Source organism: Sphaerodactylus townsendi, linkage group LG01, assembly GCF_021028975.2.
Source record: "Sphaerodactylus townsendi isolate TG3544 linkage group LG01, MPM_Stown_v2.3, whole genome shotgun sequence".
In the NCBI taxonomy this organism is placed as follows: Eukaryota; Metazoa; Chordata; class Lepidosauria; order Squamata; family Sphaerodactylidae; genus Sphaerodactylus; species Sphaerodactylus townsendi.
The window spans coordinates 46,983,296-47,001,329 of NC_059425.1; the positions used below are offsets into that span (position 1 = coordinate 46,983,296).

Genomic DNA, 18,034 nt, shown 5'->3' on the forward strand with positions numbered 1-18,034 from the left:
GATGTAGCCCAGTTAAGAACACAAGAACATAAGAAAGAGCTGGATCAGGCCAGAGTCCATCTAGTCCAGCACTCTGCTACTCGCAGTGGCCCACCAGGTGCCCTTGGGAGCTCACATTCAGGATGTGAAGTTCCAAAGTTAGGGAAAACGAGCACTTTTTAAAAAGGCGCCTCCCTCTTCCTACACACTCGTCGCCTGCCCTTCCAACACAGTCCACAGATTCTCTGGCAGGAAGAGGAGAGGAGCAAACTCATCCTCATCCCAGGCCCTCGCCACAAAAAACGGACTGCATAATCCCCATTTGCACCAAAACCTCTCGAATAAACTGCCCACTCTCTCTCAGGCCTTTTCTCTAAGTAGTTTTTAAAAATTCAGCTTCCTAGATATTAATTCCCCCACCCCCACCCCCAGTTATGCACATATAAACACACACTCTTTAAACTAGCTCAACCCAACTTGCTCATACAAAAAGAGCCTGGACTATTTAGGACAGTGCACCAAGCGCACAGGCCCATGAACATGAGACCATTTGCACATGTGCTTTTGGCTTTCCCATGTATTGCTAACTTCCAGGCAGATCAGACTGGATCCAGCTCCCTAAGATAACCCGGCAGAGAAAGGGGGAAAGTAGATGGTGGGCTGAGATCCAGGAGGTGAGGCTGGGTGTATATACGGGCTGATGCTTTGCTCCTCACTTTCTGTCCCTTTGGTCTTTGAGGAGAACTGTGCAAGAGTTCTTTTGGCCCCCCATCTCTATCTTCAAGCCTCAACCTCCCCCCTGAAAAGCCCCCCCTTCAGACAGTGGGGTTGTACAGTTTACTTTGCAAATGGCCTCCAAACCTGAGATTTGGAGGAGAGAGAAATTTAGAAAAAAAATCTGTGTGTGCATGTATGTAGGTGGGAGGGCAGTGCGTTGTGCACCTGGGAACTGATCAAGGTCCCCCGCCAATCTCCAACAGTTCTCCATGCCTCTACCTCCAACTACGTTCTTTTATCTTTCCCTGCCAATGAGCAGGGAGAGAAAAGGTGATGAAATGAAAACTTTTCCCAGAGAGGCTGTGGATAAGTCCAAAATTGAAATGTCCTAAGCTGGGTCAGTGAGAGAGAACAAGAATCGATTCTCCCTCATCTCACCCCCTTCCTGGCTGCTTGGTCAGTGCCCCAGAGCTGGAGCTCGGCCAATGCGCCTCTCCAAATCCCCTAAGATGCAGCTCTATGCCTTGCTCTTTGTCTTGCTGCCTCTGGCGGGTGCCTCGCGGTGTTTGCTCCCCCCATCACACTCAGTTCCCTAGCCTGGCCTCTGCTGCTCTGGCTAAAGAAAGCCCACTTCCCCGTCTCCCAGAAAGAAGCCCTCTCCTCAGGTTTCCCCTGGTCTGTCGCTTCCCTCAGCCAGCCTCCACCACCCAGCCATATGGCATGCTGGTGGGGTCTGGTCCTGTGTGCTCAGGCATGTTGTCCTGGGGTAAGTGAGGCTAGGAGCTCCAGGACCCTCTCCCAGCCCAGGACACCATATCACTGCCTTATAAGGAATATATTTTAGATAGAGAAGCAATATTATGTGACGTTTATTAATAAAAATAATAAAGTTTATTGGTGGATTGTAGAGGTATTAAAATAATAAATTTTTGCATTTGATGTTCAAGAGGACATTTTTGTTAGAAACTTTAGTTTAAAAACTTTAGTCTCTGACCTTCATTTGGAGTAGTGCTCACTTAATGAATTAGTCTTTGTCCTGTGATTCTGACAGAAAAAGCTCTCTTAAAAAGTAATGAATGCAGGTGGAAAGGGAACAGAATGTTAAGGACACTTAATCAGATGTGCATAGCCTAGAAGTTTTTCCCCCCGTTATTATTCAGTTCTGTTATACGCACTGATTATATAAATTAAAGTGCCATACAAATTGCAGACACCTCAGGACAGTCTATTAGAATTCTCTGCCAGCAGAATGACAATGTTTTCTTGGGTTCCCATATTTACACATTATCATTCTTTACACATTTTAATAGAGAGCTCTGGATCACAGAAGCTAATACCACAAATAAATTCAGGTGCTGCAAGGCTTGTTATTTTGGCTGCAACACACAAGCACACCTTCCCCTCTGGAATGTACATGAACAAAGTGGTTAGTCATGGAAACCATGGGGAGAGGCAAAGGCCGAATAGGAGGTTGTTTCTACTAAAGGTAGTAATACCCTGTCCCTAGTAATCAAAACCCTGACCTTCCACACAGGCAAGAACCCTCAACTAGCAGTCACATGAAAGGAAGCCGGTAGCCTGTTTCTTGCTTTATTTCAGGGAGGTTTGGAAAGGGAGAGAAGGCAACTGGATAGGGAGGGACTTCACTGTCATATTCTCTGGGACCAGTGTCACTCTGAAGGATCCCCTCAGCTGCAAGGAGACTGCAGTTTAATTACTGTGGAGGGAGGAATTAACCTAGAAGGAGCTCATACTTATCCCTCACAAATGAATGCTTCTCTGTTTTAAAGGAAGTGATAGGAGAGCACAGGTTGTGCAGAGAAGAGTGTGGTATTGCTGGAAAGGGCAGGCACTTTGCCTCCATCTCTGACCCCAGGACCTGGAGCTCAGAGATGCTCACAGCCTATCCATCCTCCTGTAGTAGCTGTTTCAAGGTGGGAATCACCTGCCAACTGCAATTCCGACTGAGCAATAGGTTTGCCCACTTTCCCGAAATGTGGTGGCTGCCATTTTGGGAATGGTGCTCAGAAGAGCCTCAGATATCATACTGGAATGCTACATTGAGCCACTGGGTATGTATCACTGCCTTAGATGTACTGCTTTGTTGTTGTGCTCAGGATGTCTCAACATTTTTTAAAAAATGCTTTGGCTCAGGCCATTTCTGGAGGTTTCACTGTTGTAGGGAAAGGAGTAGACTGTTGATGGTATTACTGCTAAGCTTATGTTAGTCACAAAACAAAAGAGGAAGGTGGCGCTTGATTGTAATCATGTTCCACTGGGAAAGAATCTTCAATTTTTGAATGCATGGGCCCTTCCTTCAGCTTTGAAAACTTAACTAGTCAGGATTGGTAGGAGGGGTTCTTCATCCAGCAAAGGAAGTGGACTGAGAACTTTCCAGTCAGAAGTGAAATGTAGCTGAGTTAATCTGTTGCATGTAAATGGCTAAACTCTCATGGGCTGGAGCCTGCTTTGCCAATTTGTTCCTTGAAAGTTTATGCTAGAATAAAAACTTAGTCTTCAAAGTATGACAAGACTGCTGTTTATTTTGTAGTTTCCAAAAGTCATTTTAAAGACAAAATTGAAATAAGCATTCTCAAGTGTAGAGCAATTAGTTAGATTGTGGAAAAAATACAAGAACACTTTATACGCCCACATCGTTGTCTTGACAGGAAGGAAGAAATTCCTGTGGAGAACTTATAGGGCACTCTAAACTAAATTAGCATAACTTTCCTAATAAGAAGAGGGGTGGGATTTGAGACTTCTGCTACTGAGTGACAGGTGTGGATCGATAAAGTAAATTAAATACTCTCACATAACAGCAGCTTGATAATGGGACTTTTGACTTTAGAAATGTAGTGCTGCTCAGGATAAAATGACCAAAGCTCATAAACTTTCCCAATTTCTGCCACTGGGCTGCAGGCTGTAATTAGTAGAATAATAGGTGTAATGGTTTATTCTCTGCCGCTACATTAGGCTTGATCTATTAATATAATAGTTGGGATTCGCAGACTACCCTGTTTGTCATATTTTAGATGCGAAGCAGGGCCAGCCCTGATTAGCCTTTGGATGGGAGACAACCAAGGAAGTCTGTGGTTTTGACATAGAGTCTTCTGAACATCTCTTGCCCTTGACAACCCTACATCAGGGGTGTCAAAGATGTGCCCCAGGGGCCAGATCCGGGCCTTTGAGAGGGCGTATCAGACTTGTAAGTCAGCTGAGGCAACTGAGGCCAGCTCAGAAGTGGGGGGGGGGGTTGCCTCATGGGCCTGATAAGCCCTCTCAAGCTGAGGTAGCCACCCCCCTAGAGGTAATCACCACCATGCTCAGGGCTGGGGAGCCGGCTGGGGGCAGCCACACATACACACACACACCATGCCCAGGCCAATCAAGTTACAATTATGTTATATCCAGCCCTAGCTCTCGTGACAAATGAGTTCAACACCCCTGCCCTACAGGGTTGCCATAAGTCTGCTGCAACTTGGCAGCAAAACAACCGAGATGAAAAAGAAAATATTCAAGATGACATTTATTTCCAGCACTGAACGTAAGCTTCTGTTTATTGAAATGTTGGTTGTCTTACATTTTCTTCAGTCTCTCAAAAAGCATCTATACTCAGGTTCTGATAATAAATGCACATTTGTTGGAATATATGTGTGTTGGATGAAGTCAAGTTGTTTCTGACTTACGGCAACCCTAAGAATGAATGCCCTACAAAACAGCCTGCCTTGCTTAGGTCTTACAAACTAAAATCTATGCTGTGAAGGATTCCAGGACTTTGCTAAATATGACCAGAGCATATTCCAGGACTTTGCTAAATATGACCAGAGCAAAGGCTTTTGCAAACAAGAAGTGAACCTCAGCAGCTTCTGACTGGCTGGCAGCTAGAGCCAGATTTTCAGTCAGAGCTGTGAGGCAGAGAAAGCTGAGAGGTTGTAGTGGAGTGAAATGCTCTGTTCTCTGAGTGAAATGCTCTGTTCTCTGAGTGAAAAGATTTCTCTCTGTGAGGGGCGAAATCCGGCAGACAGGGTAGTCTGAGTTCCCGAGATAGCAGGATAACACTGAAAAACACACTGGGTTACTGTTTTATCTTTGAGGAATACACTGAAGGACAATAAGTATAAGGAGGCTTATTGGTCAGTGGTATACACAGAGAGAGGAGTGGATTTATTCTGAGAGAATCAGAAAAGAGAAATCTTACTCAAATCTAAGTGTGTGAAGGGACAGATCGGAGGACAGATTGCCTTAAGTTAGTGTAAAGTAAAATCTGCTAAAATATCTTTTGTCTGAAGGTAAATAAAGAACTCTCTTCAAAGAGAAAAAGAGGCAAGTGTGCTGTGAAACAACAACTAAAAGTATGTGAAACCTGGCTAATGTTTTAAAGTAAGCAGCAGTGGCGTAGTGGTTAAGAACAGGAGTACTCTAGTCTGGAGGAATCGGGTTTGATTACCAACTCTGCCGCTTGAGCTGTGGAGGCTTACCTGGGGAATTCAGATTAGCCTGTACACTCCCAACACACGCCAGCTGAGCAACCTTGGGCTAGTCTCAGCTCTGTGGAGCTCTCTCAGCCCCACCTACCTCGCAGGGTGTTTGTTGTGAGGGGGGAAGGGAAAGGAGTTTGTGAACCCCTTTGAGTCTCCTACAGGAGAGAAAGGAGGGATATAAATCCAACTCTTCTTCAATTAAGAAAATAAAATATCTTCTGCAATTAACTGAAAGTAGTAAGAAACTTAAAATCTCTTCTAAAAAGCCTGCACAACTGGACTAACTTGAAGCAGTGTGAAAGATACTAACAACATCTCAGTTGTAAATAGTGCCTTATAAACTTACCAGCTTTAATTTATGATATTTTACTTTGCCAAACATCTTTGTTAGTTTTAAATAAATTTACTCTAGTTCATCTTTTTATCTTCCAAAAAGCCTCTTGTGCCTTGTTTGATTTCTCTGACCAGGAAAAGGGGTTTTAAACAAGCGACACTCTCCCGCTTTCTGGATGGTGCCTAGAATTCTGAGCAAGAAGCCCATTTCATTATATATATATTATTTTTAAGTTAAAAAGGTGGGGGAAACTGTGATATTAGAAAATAAGATGTTCACATGCTTCATTCTACTTAAAGGGCTGCTCAGAACCTGAAGGGACAAGCAGTTAAAGTTTTGAAGGGAAAAACCTCTTCCAGGCACTCGAGGGCAGGGTACATTGCACACGGCTTCCTTCATTGAATCATCATTTAAATATAGTGATTAATTAAATTACTAGTTGAAAGACAAGTAATTAATGGCTAAAAATTCTGTAACTTCTTGTCAGCCCTGACATAAGTAGCATTAAACATAAGGAAGCATATTACTGAACATGGCGCAAATCTATATTGAATCAATTTTCGCAATGATACATCTGTCCTGAGGTTAGAGATACTTTGTTCCAGAATTCAAACGATGGAGTTAAACACTGCACTAATGTACTTTTTAAATTCCCCCTTATATTTTAAGGTAACGAGCAAATATGTATTCTTCAAACATTTTCCAGTTGCCCTCCACTGATCTTTTAGAATCTTTTGATTTCCTCCAACAGTCTGCAGTGTGGATAAACAAACTTCTGGTGGTGGCACTCATTTGGAGGGTTTGTTCTAAGAATCAAGCGGCTGGGGGCAGAAAATGTTTCTAGCTTTCTATCTAATCAAGAGTGTGCTTTCTCTGACCCGCAGGCCGTTGGAAATATCAGCCAAGAAACCGGTCCCCTTTCTGCGGCAAGTGGTGCCTATTAGAAAGAAGGTTGGTAACCTTGTGTCTGTGAACAGAAATAAGAAGCAAACAAGGAGGATAATATTTGAGGGAGTAACACACTGAAATAATATTTGAGAGAGAAAAACACTGATAATATTTGAGGGAGTAACACAATGAAACCTTGGGGGCGGGGGTGTTGTCACAAATTTGTATGATGTGAGAAGACTGACAGCTTAGTAGGCAGCTGACCAAACAGTGCTGTCTAAGGTGAAGTGAGGGAAATTCAGGGAGTGTGACAGAATCAGTCTTTCTCCCAGAATATAAAATTATGGGTGCACTAGAAGAAAAAAAAATCATATTCTGGTGTTGCTCAGATTTAGATGCTCATTCTGCTTTGATCCTTCATAGGTACCTCGAGACCCACGTTTTGATGACCTCTCTGGGGAATACAACCCTGAAGTATTTGAAAAGACATATGCCTTCTTGAACGACCTCAGAAAGAAGGAAAAGGAGGTAATGCTGAAGCTGCCGCCACCTAGTCTGTAGACAGTATGCCAACAAGAGGAGTGTCTTGATTGGAGTACCTCTTCCTCAAATTGAAGAGTCACTTTACCAATTTCTCCTTTTACAGGTAGTTCAGAAGCAACTGAAAAAATGTCGGAATGTGGAACAGCAAAACAAGCTGCAACAGCTCCTAAAACGTATGGTGAGTAGGTGTCCTGATGCATTACAATAAGCCTGTGTTTTCCATTGAGACATGGGTGGAGAACAAAAACTGAAGTGACCATTCCACAGAAAATTCCAGTGATGCTAATGAGATTGGGGAGAGGAGAAATCTTACATTTATGTGCACCGGAATGTTGATAACTTGTCCATCGTTGCTGCGTAGACACAGCAGGAGGACGCTCAGAAGAAATGCCAGAAGAAGCGAGAAGCTGACCTTGTCCTGAAGAAAAAGCAGAGGGAACGGGCCAAGCAAGGGAGGAAGCCCTTCTATCTAAAGAAATGTATGTTTCATAAGAATGTATGTTTCATAAGACCCCTACTGGATCAGACCAGTGGTGCAGCAATGCCATCCTGTTTCACACAATGCCAACCAGCTACCCTAGAGGGCCATTAGATAGGACACGGAGGCCAGAAGCCTCTCCTGAAGTAATCTTCTAGCAGTGGTATTCAGTGGTTTACTTCCTCTGAATGTGGAAGTTCCCCTGAATATTCATGACTACTACAGTAGCCGTTGGTAGACATATCAACCATGAGTCTGTTTAACCCCCTTTTAAAGCCATCTACGTAAGTCATGGTCATTATAGCCACTAGCAGCGAATTTCTCAATTTAATTAGTCATTGCGTAAAAAAGCGCTTCCTTTGATCTGGCCTGAAGCTATTGGCTATTAACTGGACCCTGAGACCCAACATGAGATGAATCTATAAAGGAAGTCATAGCCCGCAGTTTGCAAGACCTGAGCAAGGCTGTTAACGATAGGACATTTTGGAGGACATTGATTTCTAGGGTCACCATGAGTCAAAGCAATTTGATGGCACTTAACACATACACACAAGTTCTAGAGAGAAAAAGTGTTCTTTATCCACTTTCTTCACCCCATGCATAATTTTATACACTTTTTCATGCTCCTATTAGTCACCTTTTTTTTTAAACGGACAAGTCCCAGATTCTTCAACTATTCTCTTTATCTGTTAGGTTACTGTAATCTGCAAGTTTTCTAGATCTGCTTGTGCTATCTTTTGGGAAATGTGGCAACTAGAACAATTTACAGTATTCCAACTGAAGCCACGCTATAGATCTACACAAGTGCATTATATTATTGACTATTTTTCTTTCAATCACTATTTTCAGAATCCCGCCCCCCCTGAGTTTGATTTTTTTTAACCACTGTTGCACATTGAGTCCACACTTACCTCTAGCCATCCAATGCAACTCCAGGATCTCTTTCCTTCTCAGTCAGTTCTTACCCAATCAGCATATATTTGGGGGGTGGGCGCTTCATTCCAGTCGTGTTTATATGCAAAACTGTTTATATATGAAGGACATGGGTATTAGAGGAGTCACTGAAATGCTATATTTTGATGGGAGAATGTTGGAAGCAAAGAAGAGAATTTGAGTCAGGAATAGATATGACTAATGCCATTATGAGCAGTTATGACTTGAATTGACCCCCCCGCCCCTTCTCCCCATTTGCTCTGTAGCTGATAAGCAGAAATTGGAACTAGCTGAGAAGTACAAGGAGCTAAAGAAGAGTGGGAAGCTGGAGAGCTTCTTGAGCAAGAAGAGGAAGCGGAATGCTGCTAAGGACAAAAGGAAACTGCCTTCCAAGAAGCGGGTGTAACTCTTCTGGCTGTGCGGGGGCAGGGGCGAAAGCTGCTGCTGAAAGTCAACAGTTGGCTGTGACTAATGAACGTCAAGCAAAATGGCATTCAGCAGTCCAGGTTTCCAACCATTTCTCCTGTACCATGCCAGCAGCAACTGCATCGTTTGAACTAATGGGAATGTGAGCAAAATTAAGCTGCCAGCTCTGCAGAAGCCTCTGAAGGGTGAACTTTTATTTAGCCTCAGATGAGGAGGAGGAGAAGCAGAGGATTTCCACTGCTTGCCCAATTTTTCCCCTTTTTCTTCCAGAAGCCAGAACCAGAGTTTAGCGCACAGGGTGGGGAGGCTCTGTTCCTCCCTAATGTCATACTTTTGCCCACAGTCTTTCCTCCCCCACTCCCCACCCCCACTCCCCACCCCCCACCCCCCACCACATAGTCTGTACAGACTTGGGAGCTCCTTGAGTCTTCTCCTTGCCTTCTGAGGCAAGGAAGCAGCATGTGTATCTTCTCACTGCTATCTTGAAACATTGCTTGGCTCTCTTCCCAGCTGTTTTCTTTCTTCAGCTTAACAGGAGTCCACAGAATCCCACAGTATGCAGTGTGCCTTGGTTTCTCACACAGGTTTTGCATGAACAAAAATCTTCCCTAAAATAGTAACACTGCCGTGCCTACAGCATTCCATCTGGAAGAACGACAAATAGCACAGGGAATTCTATTCTTTGCAGAGGCTTGTATATATTTTTCCAGCTCAGTCAAGTTCTGGCTGAGGACAACAGCTTTGTTACAGATGTTTTTCTGCATTGAACTGTAAATTTCCTAGAAATGTTGTACAAAATTAATAGGTTACAGTGTACCGTTAACAGGTTTTGTTTTTACACGGCTCCTCAGGTAACTGGTAGAAATGTTTTGTGGTAACATTTCACTGAACATATATCTTAAGTAACATTTTAATAAAATCAAACTCAGTCTGCCTTTGGAGCTCTTATTTTTTCTTTTAATGCTGAAGAAAAGAACTGATGTATTCTTAGGGGACATGAGGTATTACTTTTTTCATTAGGATGCAGACATTTATCACTGTTTCTTCACATGACTTATTCTGTTCTCTCACTCTCTTTTGTTTACTATGGTTTGATCTTTTCAGCTCGTAATTGCTTGCATGACTGCATTCTAGCTAACCAGAACCTTGTTGGGTTTTCCCCCCTCATGTTCTGAATCTTATTAGCTCTTTCATTTGCATCCTTTCTCTGCATTTAGGTTCAGCTCTTGGTTGGTTGCTCTGTACTCTCATTTAGTGCAAAGTATGCCTCTCCATTTGGGGAGCAGTAGGAGACCCTGAGGAATATCACAATTACGGTCCCTCAGGGCTTGAATTATAAGATGTCTGTTGAGTTGGCCCTGAACTTTTCAGAGGGCCACTTCAGCTGCTGTATTTTACAGACTAGGTAAGATTGGTCCTTATTCTACCTCCAGGGGTTGGTGGTCAGGCAACAGGTCTTGCAGATTCAATTAAGGGTCACCTGTCTATCTCATATGAAACTGCCTCAAACATAATCAGGCCCATTTAAATTGTATAATTTATTCTGCTGGCTGTGGACAGTGGGTGGCAAGGAATGATGTAAAGTTTGGAAGCCGGCACAGTGTAGCAGTTAAAAATGTTGGACTAAGATCTGGGAAATCCCCAGTTTGAATCTCCTGCCCCCACTTATGCCTTGGAGGATTGCTGGGTGACATTGGGCCCGTCACACACTCTCAGCATAACCTACTTACAGGATTGCTGTGAGGATAAAATGAAGGAGAGGATAATGAGGTAAATTCACTCCATTGGGGTGAAAAGCAACATGTAAATAAAGTAAATAAATTAACCTCTGGAAATCCTCTGCTCACACTCATCTGGCTTAAGTTGGACTAGATCCCACCCAGGGACTCTGGCGATGGGCAGGAAATAAATTTACATAAATATATAAATTTTTGCTGGGTGACCAGTCACATACTCCTAGCCTTAACCAATTTTACAGGGTTGTTCTTACATGAGGATAGGAGACTGTTGCATGCCACGTGGAGTCCCCACTGGGGAGAAAAGCGGGATGTAATGAAGGAAATTAATATATTCATCAAGCTCATCATACCAGCCTTCATGTTTAGAAAGAGGTTTGTTTTCAGTACAACACAACAGAAAACTTTCAGGAGGTCAAATGTTACATTAGTGCTGTTTATACAGTTCAATCAAAGAATCCCTATTGTCATGTGAACCTAAATGGCCTGTTTTGACTCTCAGCTACAAAAGTCTTTTTTGTATGTCTGTGAAATAGGGTTTTCACTCCCTCACACGCGTATATACACACAGCCCAAATGCACGGGGTCGCTGCAGCCCTATAAAAATATTATTATTATTATTATTATTATTATTATTATTATTATTATTATTATTATTATTATTATTATTATTATTATTATTAATTGGGTTTATAAACCGCCCTCCCCCGAAGGGCTCAGTTCCTCAGGAACTATGAGAGGATGGCTGATGAGAAGCAAGTTGCAGGAGTGTAGGTAGACATGCAATACAATCTTAATGAGTTACTTTGCACTGAAGTAACTGTATATAGGGCTGCAGTGTTAGAGTGGGTGCTGCCAACAACTTAGGTTCCTAGTTAAGCACCATATTTTCCCAGGGAAAGGACGGTGCCGTTTTTCCTTTGTCACTTTTCAATGGGAAATTGGCCACAGACACTGTGCACCATCTACTGTTCCTTGTCAGCTCTGAACCAGCCTGAGCTTTAGTTCCCCAAACCTTTAGGGGCAAAAGTATTAAAATGGAATCCTCATTTCCCAGAGACAGTTGTCTGAACATGCCCTTACAAGAAATGGAAAGTTACAAGGTCAATGTGTTATTCCCCCACACCCCCATACATTTTCCTTCTGAATATATTTACCAAGTTAATGAGCAATTTTATTTAGTGGGCCGAATGTATTGAAGTACCACTGGCTGCTTCAGAACATACTCATGGAAATGAATGACCTAAATACAGGGAAGAAAGCTACTTTCTCAAATTAGTGGAAATCATAAAAGATTAAAACCGCTATTGGGACTTGTAAAAAAGCAATGAGAAGTAACCATCCCAATGCCTGGGGGGTTGGGCGGGGGAAGGAGGCTGGTGAGAAGAGTGGGGTGTGCTGCAGAGTTACCTTCTTTGCCTGCTCAGAAGTGGGCAGGGATGGGTGAATTCAATGCACAGATTCAAACTTGACTTCATCCCCTGATAGCGACCTTAACAGTTTGCCTTTTTCTTCAAATTGGCAATGTTTCCTGAATTAGTGCCAGTACAGGATCTTGGAACTAAACTGCCTTGAACTCAATCACTGGCTGCTAGCTGCCCCCTCCCCTCAGAGGAGAGATATTTGCATACAGCCCTCCAATAGAGCTATTTTACAAGTCCTGTTCTGTGCAAGGTGAATCCATATCTTCAGAGTCTCCAGCTCTTCTAAATCCAGTCACACTACTTCAGGTTTTCCCCTTCACCACTTTAGATCCTCTTGCATTCCCTTATAATAACATACTGTGTTTTAAATTGACTGGCATTTGAACATCTGCAACAAATGTTTGCCAGACATGAAGTAATAAGGACAAGATGTCTTCCATTCCTTCTGCAGGAGAACCCCCTTCCCCACTTCACATTTCAGCACCTTCCCTTTGCCAACACGCTCTCCCACCCACCCTATCAGGCTTTTGTTCTTCAGATCCTACCTTCTGATGGGCATAGGAATTTCTTCCTGTGTAGGTCTCCATAATCAAGTGAAGATCGTCCCTGTCCCCAGCAGTACAGTGAGGAAGTACCAATTCTCTACAGAATGGCAGTGAACTGTGCAGTAAAGACATTCCATACTGCCCACTAAGAGAGTAGAAAGTTTGCCCCAAGATTAGTACTTCCCATTTGTATAGTCATATGTATGAAGTGCTTACCAAAAGGCCATTCACAGAATTCATAGCTGAGGCAAAATTTGAAGTGGAGATTGTGTATCTTATAACACATTATTTTAAACCCACTTAAACCAAATACAGTCTACCAGCTGCTCACTACAGCTACTTTCACTCCCTGGCTGGGACTGCAAAAATGGAGTCTGTTGAGCATCTCACTGAACATAATATTAACTGCATATTTTGACTTGGTGTGTCTTTAATTTTTTAGAGAAGTTGTGGGGATAGAAGATTGGTTCAGCTAGCCCAGGGGTAGGGAACCTGCGGCTCTCCAGATGTTCAGGAACTACAATTCCCATCAGCCTCTGTCAGCATGGCCAATTGGCCATGCTGGTAGGGGCTGATGGGAATTGTAGTTCCTGAACATCTGGAGAGCCGCAGGTTCCCTACCCCTGAGCTAGTCTGAGCCAGGACTGGGTAGCTCTTCCCTCCACACTGTTTTCCTTGATAGAAATCTTCCTTTCTCCAGGTGCTTATTAGCCCCAACCTGGTACCTGTTAGCCCCAATTAAAGGGGGGAGGGGGGAGGAATACATCAGACCTTAGTTATACATGTTTGTAATTAAAACTAGAAGCCTTACATAATCATAACTTCAGTGGATGCTTTTAGAAAAGCACCCTTAATGGTAAGATTCATGATATTATGAGAGACTCTCAGAGAGACTACTAAAACTCTTTCTTTTTGTTCTACTGGTTTGTTAAGATCCCAGCTGGTGAAGTTGGTGATGTTGCAACTCCCTAGAGGCTCTCTCCAATCTATTCTTTCCACACACTGCACAGTGATGCTAGGAAGCTCCAAGTATGCCTCAGACTTCAGAGGGGTTATATGACTACCCAAGAATAATGTTGCTCCCATTCAGTTCTGGGACGTTCATGTAACTATGCTAAGTCTGAGAGACTTGAAGCAGATCTGCTTGTCTTCATTATGAACTCTGTTTGAAATTCTGCCCAGCCACCTTTTATCACTGCCTGGTTGTGTCAGCCTCTTTCAAGGTCTCACGGCAGTTTTTGATTTATTTATGTGGCAAAAGCCGTATCTCATGGTAACAACAGGTTTGGTCACAAGGAAAAAAGGCCTAGTGTGTTGTAGACACTGAATCCATGATCAGTGTAGCCTAGAACTAGATCAGTTCAGAGAGAAACTGAACTCTATGACCAGAGAAAACAAGAGCAGGGGACCACCAAAACCATTCTGCCAATGCAGCTTGTGCGTTTATCTCCCTCTCTCCCCCTCTGACTATCATCTATTTATCTATATATGCGCGCACACACGCACCTCTCTCTCTCTCTCTCTCTCTCTCTCTCTCTCTCTATCTATCTATCTATCTATCTATCTATCTATCTACACACACATACATACACATATACACACCCTGTCCCACCCCATGAGGAAATTCAGACTACTAATTGTTTGGTACTTTTTTCCATCTTTTTGTGGGGATAGCTGAACCTCTTTCTTATGTTGCATTAATAATAGTAAAATCAAAACTCAAGCAATATAGTATCCAATCTACTGGGCTTCCAATGCATTACCAGGCCCAATTCAAAGTGTTGGTACTAACTTATAAAGCCCTAAATGGCTCTGTTCCTGGGTACTTGAGAGAGCACATCCATCCATATATTGCTGCTCAGTCACTGAGGTCAGAAGGGAGCCTGCCTGGCTGTCTTGCCTCCTTCAGAAGTGGGGGGGGGGCAGGCCAGAGGGCCTTCTCAACAGTGCCCCCTGCATTGTGCAATGTCCTCCCACCAGAGGTCGCCAGGAGCCTACTCTCCTGGAGTTCCAGCGCCTGGTGAAGACCAACCTGTCCACCCAGGTGTTTGGCTGATACCGCCGTGCCCCCCCCCCTCCCGTGGGATGGGAGGCAGCCTCAAGGTGTCCTGCACACCCCACTCTCTTTGGAATGTGGTTGGGGTGGGAGATTTAGAATTTAGAATTGTTTTTATTGTACGGGATTTTATTGTGGTTTTTATTATAACCCGCCCTGAGACTGCAGTAAAGGATGGAAAATAAATAACAACAACAACAACTGGAACTCTGAAAAAGGAAACTGAATCCCTGATTTTAGCCGCCCAAGAGCAAGCCATTAAAACAAATTCGATCAAGGCCAAAATCAAAAAATCCTCAGATAATGCAAAATGCAGATTGTGCAAAGAAGCTGATGAAACTGTAGATCATGTCCTCAGCTCCTGCAAAAAGACTGCCCAGACTGAGATTACAACATAAGAACAGCTAAGAACTGGTGGGAACATTGTCCAGAGAAAGTAATGGAAAATGAGAAGGTCAAGATCCTGTGGGACTTTTGAATCCAAACAGACAAAGTGTTGAAACACAATACACCAGACATCACCGTGATCAAGGACAAGAAAGTGAGCATCATCGACATAGCAGTCCCCGATGACAGCAGGGTCATTGAAAAAGAACACAAGAAGGTCACTAGATACCGCGATTTGAAAATCAAGCTTCAGCGTCTATGGCACAAACCAGCTGAGGTCACCCCAGTGGTAATTGGCACGCTGGGCGCCATCCCAAAAACACTAGGGCAGCACTTGGAACATCTTCGAATTGACAAAATTAACATCTGTCAAATTCAGAAGGCAGCCCTGCTGGGATCTGCACGAATACTACACCAATACATTACAACTTCCTAGGCCTCTGGGTGAGGCTCAAATTGTAATGAAGGCCAACACCCAGCTAAAGATCTGGCAGCTGTGAAATCTACAACAACAACAACAACAATAATAATAATAATAATAAATTTTTATTAAAACCAAGCAAAGATTACACAATGCACAGTGCAAGCATTCAGGTTCTCCATTTGAGCAACTATTAGTTGTTACAGTTTCAATTGCTTATTGATTCTATTTGTTGCTTCTTATTCCTAGCATGCCAAGGGTGAAAGCTGATACCAGCCATACACCCTGTACCCATTAAAGTCAGCAAAGCATCCATACAACATGCTGACAAAAAGACCTTGAGAGCATGGCTTGAAAAATCTTTTTGTTTTCTTCAATCCCCTTCCTCTTTTGAACATCCGGGCTGATGAAGAATTCTGAAGAGCACTAAAAGTTTACATGCTAGGGTTGTCAACCTCCTGGAAAGGCCTGGAGACCTCCCCGAATTGCAACTGATCCCCAGACCACAGAGATCAGTTCCCCTTGAGAAAATGGATGCTTTGGTGGGTGGATTCTATGGCAGTATACACTGCTGAGGTTCCTCCCCTCTCCAAACCCTCCCCTCCCCAGGCTCCTCCCCAAAATCTCGAGAAATTTACAAACCAGGAGCTGGCAACTCTATTTCATGTTGTATTATTTGGGTTGGTCATAATAAATGGTATTAGGTGCCTTTGTTTTTGGATTGTGCTACAGACCAAAACAGTTTCCTACTGTCTTTCTGTAATTCAGCAATATTGTAATCACTGCAGTGGCATCAGCCTATGTCCCAGGAGCTCACGGTGCAACCCTGTGGAACTGAGAAAAAGCGTGTGCGTTGTTGTGAGCCAGAGTATGGGCTTCTCCTTAAATTGCCAATGTAAAAAAGAGCGTATCATTCCTTTCATTCCAGTATTTCTTGCCAAGAGAAATGGAACACCGTTTCCCCCCACACACACACACAAAATATTTCCTCTCACCTCCAAATGTTTTTTTCAAATTTATAGTTTTTGCATTGCTCATGTTTGAGAGAGGTTTAGCAGCAAACAACAAATACCTGGAGATAACGAAGAAGGAAAGCAATCCAATCAGCCGTGGGCTTTGTGTGGTGTGGATTTTATAATCTATGATTATTAGATTTTATGTTCTAGGTGGTAAATTGCTTTGTGGACCTCTCTGATTGCAAAAGTAGGGTATAAATATTTTAACTAAGTGATGCTGAGGGGTGTGTTACGAACGACCGAGTCCATGAGGGAAATGATGACTGTGCTGGCTACAAGCTCCCTCTCCTGTTTTCTCACACTTTCTCTGGCCAAGGGAGAGAGTATTCCCTGATGGAATGTATATTTTCAAAAGGCTTCTTCTCCTTTGGCTGCAAATACACCAGCTGGAGTGATTAATAAACTGCAATTTCATTAGCTAATTAGCCAAAACACAGTCATTGTGTACATACATACACACACACAGTACACGTGGGGGAGGGGGTGTCTTCCCTTCCGTAAACTTAAGTGAATGGTTTGCTGCCATCTAACCCCCCTCTCCCCCCCAGCACTGATTGCAGAGCAGGGGCAGCCCCCAAGTGTTGTGAGTGGCAGCACCATGATTAACAGGGACGGGAGCCCTCATTAGCTAATCAGCTTTCTCATTGCTTTGTCAGTGTTTAATGAGTAGCTGCTCTGGGAAGGAGGATGCTATGCTTTGCATTCTGCTCAGGGCCCGGGCGTACAGTGTGTAAGTGTGCGTGTGTGTGTGTGTGTGTGTGAGACGAGGGGGGGCTGCTAATTGGCAAGATGAATGAGTCTCGTGCGGCTCAGTCCTTTGCACCTGCTGCTGCTGCTTTCCTTCTTTTTCTGCCCGTCGACAGTGATGATGAATACTCACCCTGTGTTTGGCAGCTAATGGAAGGAGAATGCCCCAGTACTCTCTCCTGCAGCACTGCTTCTGCTGCAGGTCATCTCCACTTAGGAGGAAGCAGAGATCTCTACCACCTTAGAGCAGATGGCAGTATAAAAGAGCCAGCTCTCTTGCCGGCCAGCACGCATCTCCATGGAAACAAATAACTAGGGAGGCTATGGTCCAGGAATTATGGGACGCTAGGAAGTCCAAGGATACCAAGACAAAGAGAAAGCTAAGGGTTGGTTCCCAAATGTTATTTATTTACAGTATGCATTCATGGTTCCACTGGCCAGAGGTACCACCACGGCATCATACAGTATTGAAATATTGCTACAGATTAATTCTGAACAAAAAAAATTGTAAAACCCTCTTAAAATCTTTGGTGGATTAGAAAAGATCACTTGCCATGTTATTCCAGATGGATCTTCTCAAAATACTACTCAAGTCTACTCAGTGGGGCTTAGTCCTAGAAGAGTATCCTCAGGATTGCACTATTAATTACTTTCAGCTTAAAGGTTTACAGATATACGCAGTACCAGATCCCGTAGAAAAGCAGAGATGATCTGAAAGTTCCTCTCGGAGGAATGTTGTGATCATTCACACATGCAAATCATACCAGATGCTCCAGTCATCCAGTGAGTTGGCTGTATGTCTTAACCAGCCCCAATTAGTGCAGCCATAGAGATGTGTCTTCAGAAATAGGGTTTGCTACCATAAACAGACTTTTGGCACATTAAAAAGGCTAGCAAATATGCTATGAGATAAGCTGTCATAA

At 43.4% G+C, this 18,034-nt stretch overlaps 1 protein-coding gene across 2 annotated transcripts in view; it reads left to right on the forward strand.

Annotated features, from left to right (window-relative positions):
* RRP36 (ribosomal RNA processing 36) overlaps positions 1-9,714 on the forward strand; it is a 45,002-nt gene extending 35,288 nt beyond the window's left edge. For both annotated transcript variants that reach the window (XM_048482382.1, XM_048482389.1), the window contains exons 4-8: positions 6,396-6,462; positions 6,823-6,927; positions 7,046-7,120; positions 7,304-7,421; positions 8,620-9,714. In XM_048482382.1, the coding sequence (XP_048338339.1) occupies positions 6,396-6,462; positions 6,823-6,927; positions 7,046-7,120; positions 7,304-7,421; positions 8,620-8,759 (505 nt within the window). In that variant the 3' untranslated portion in view covers positions 8,760-9,714. The remainder of the gene's footprint in view (positions 1-6,395; positions 6,463-6,822; positions 6,928-7,045; positions 7,121-7,303; positions 7,422-8,619) is intronic.
* Positions 9,715-18,034: the final 8,320 nt, after the last annotated feature.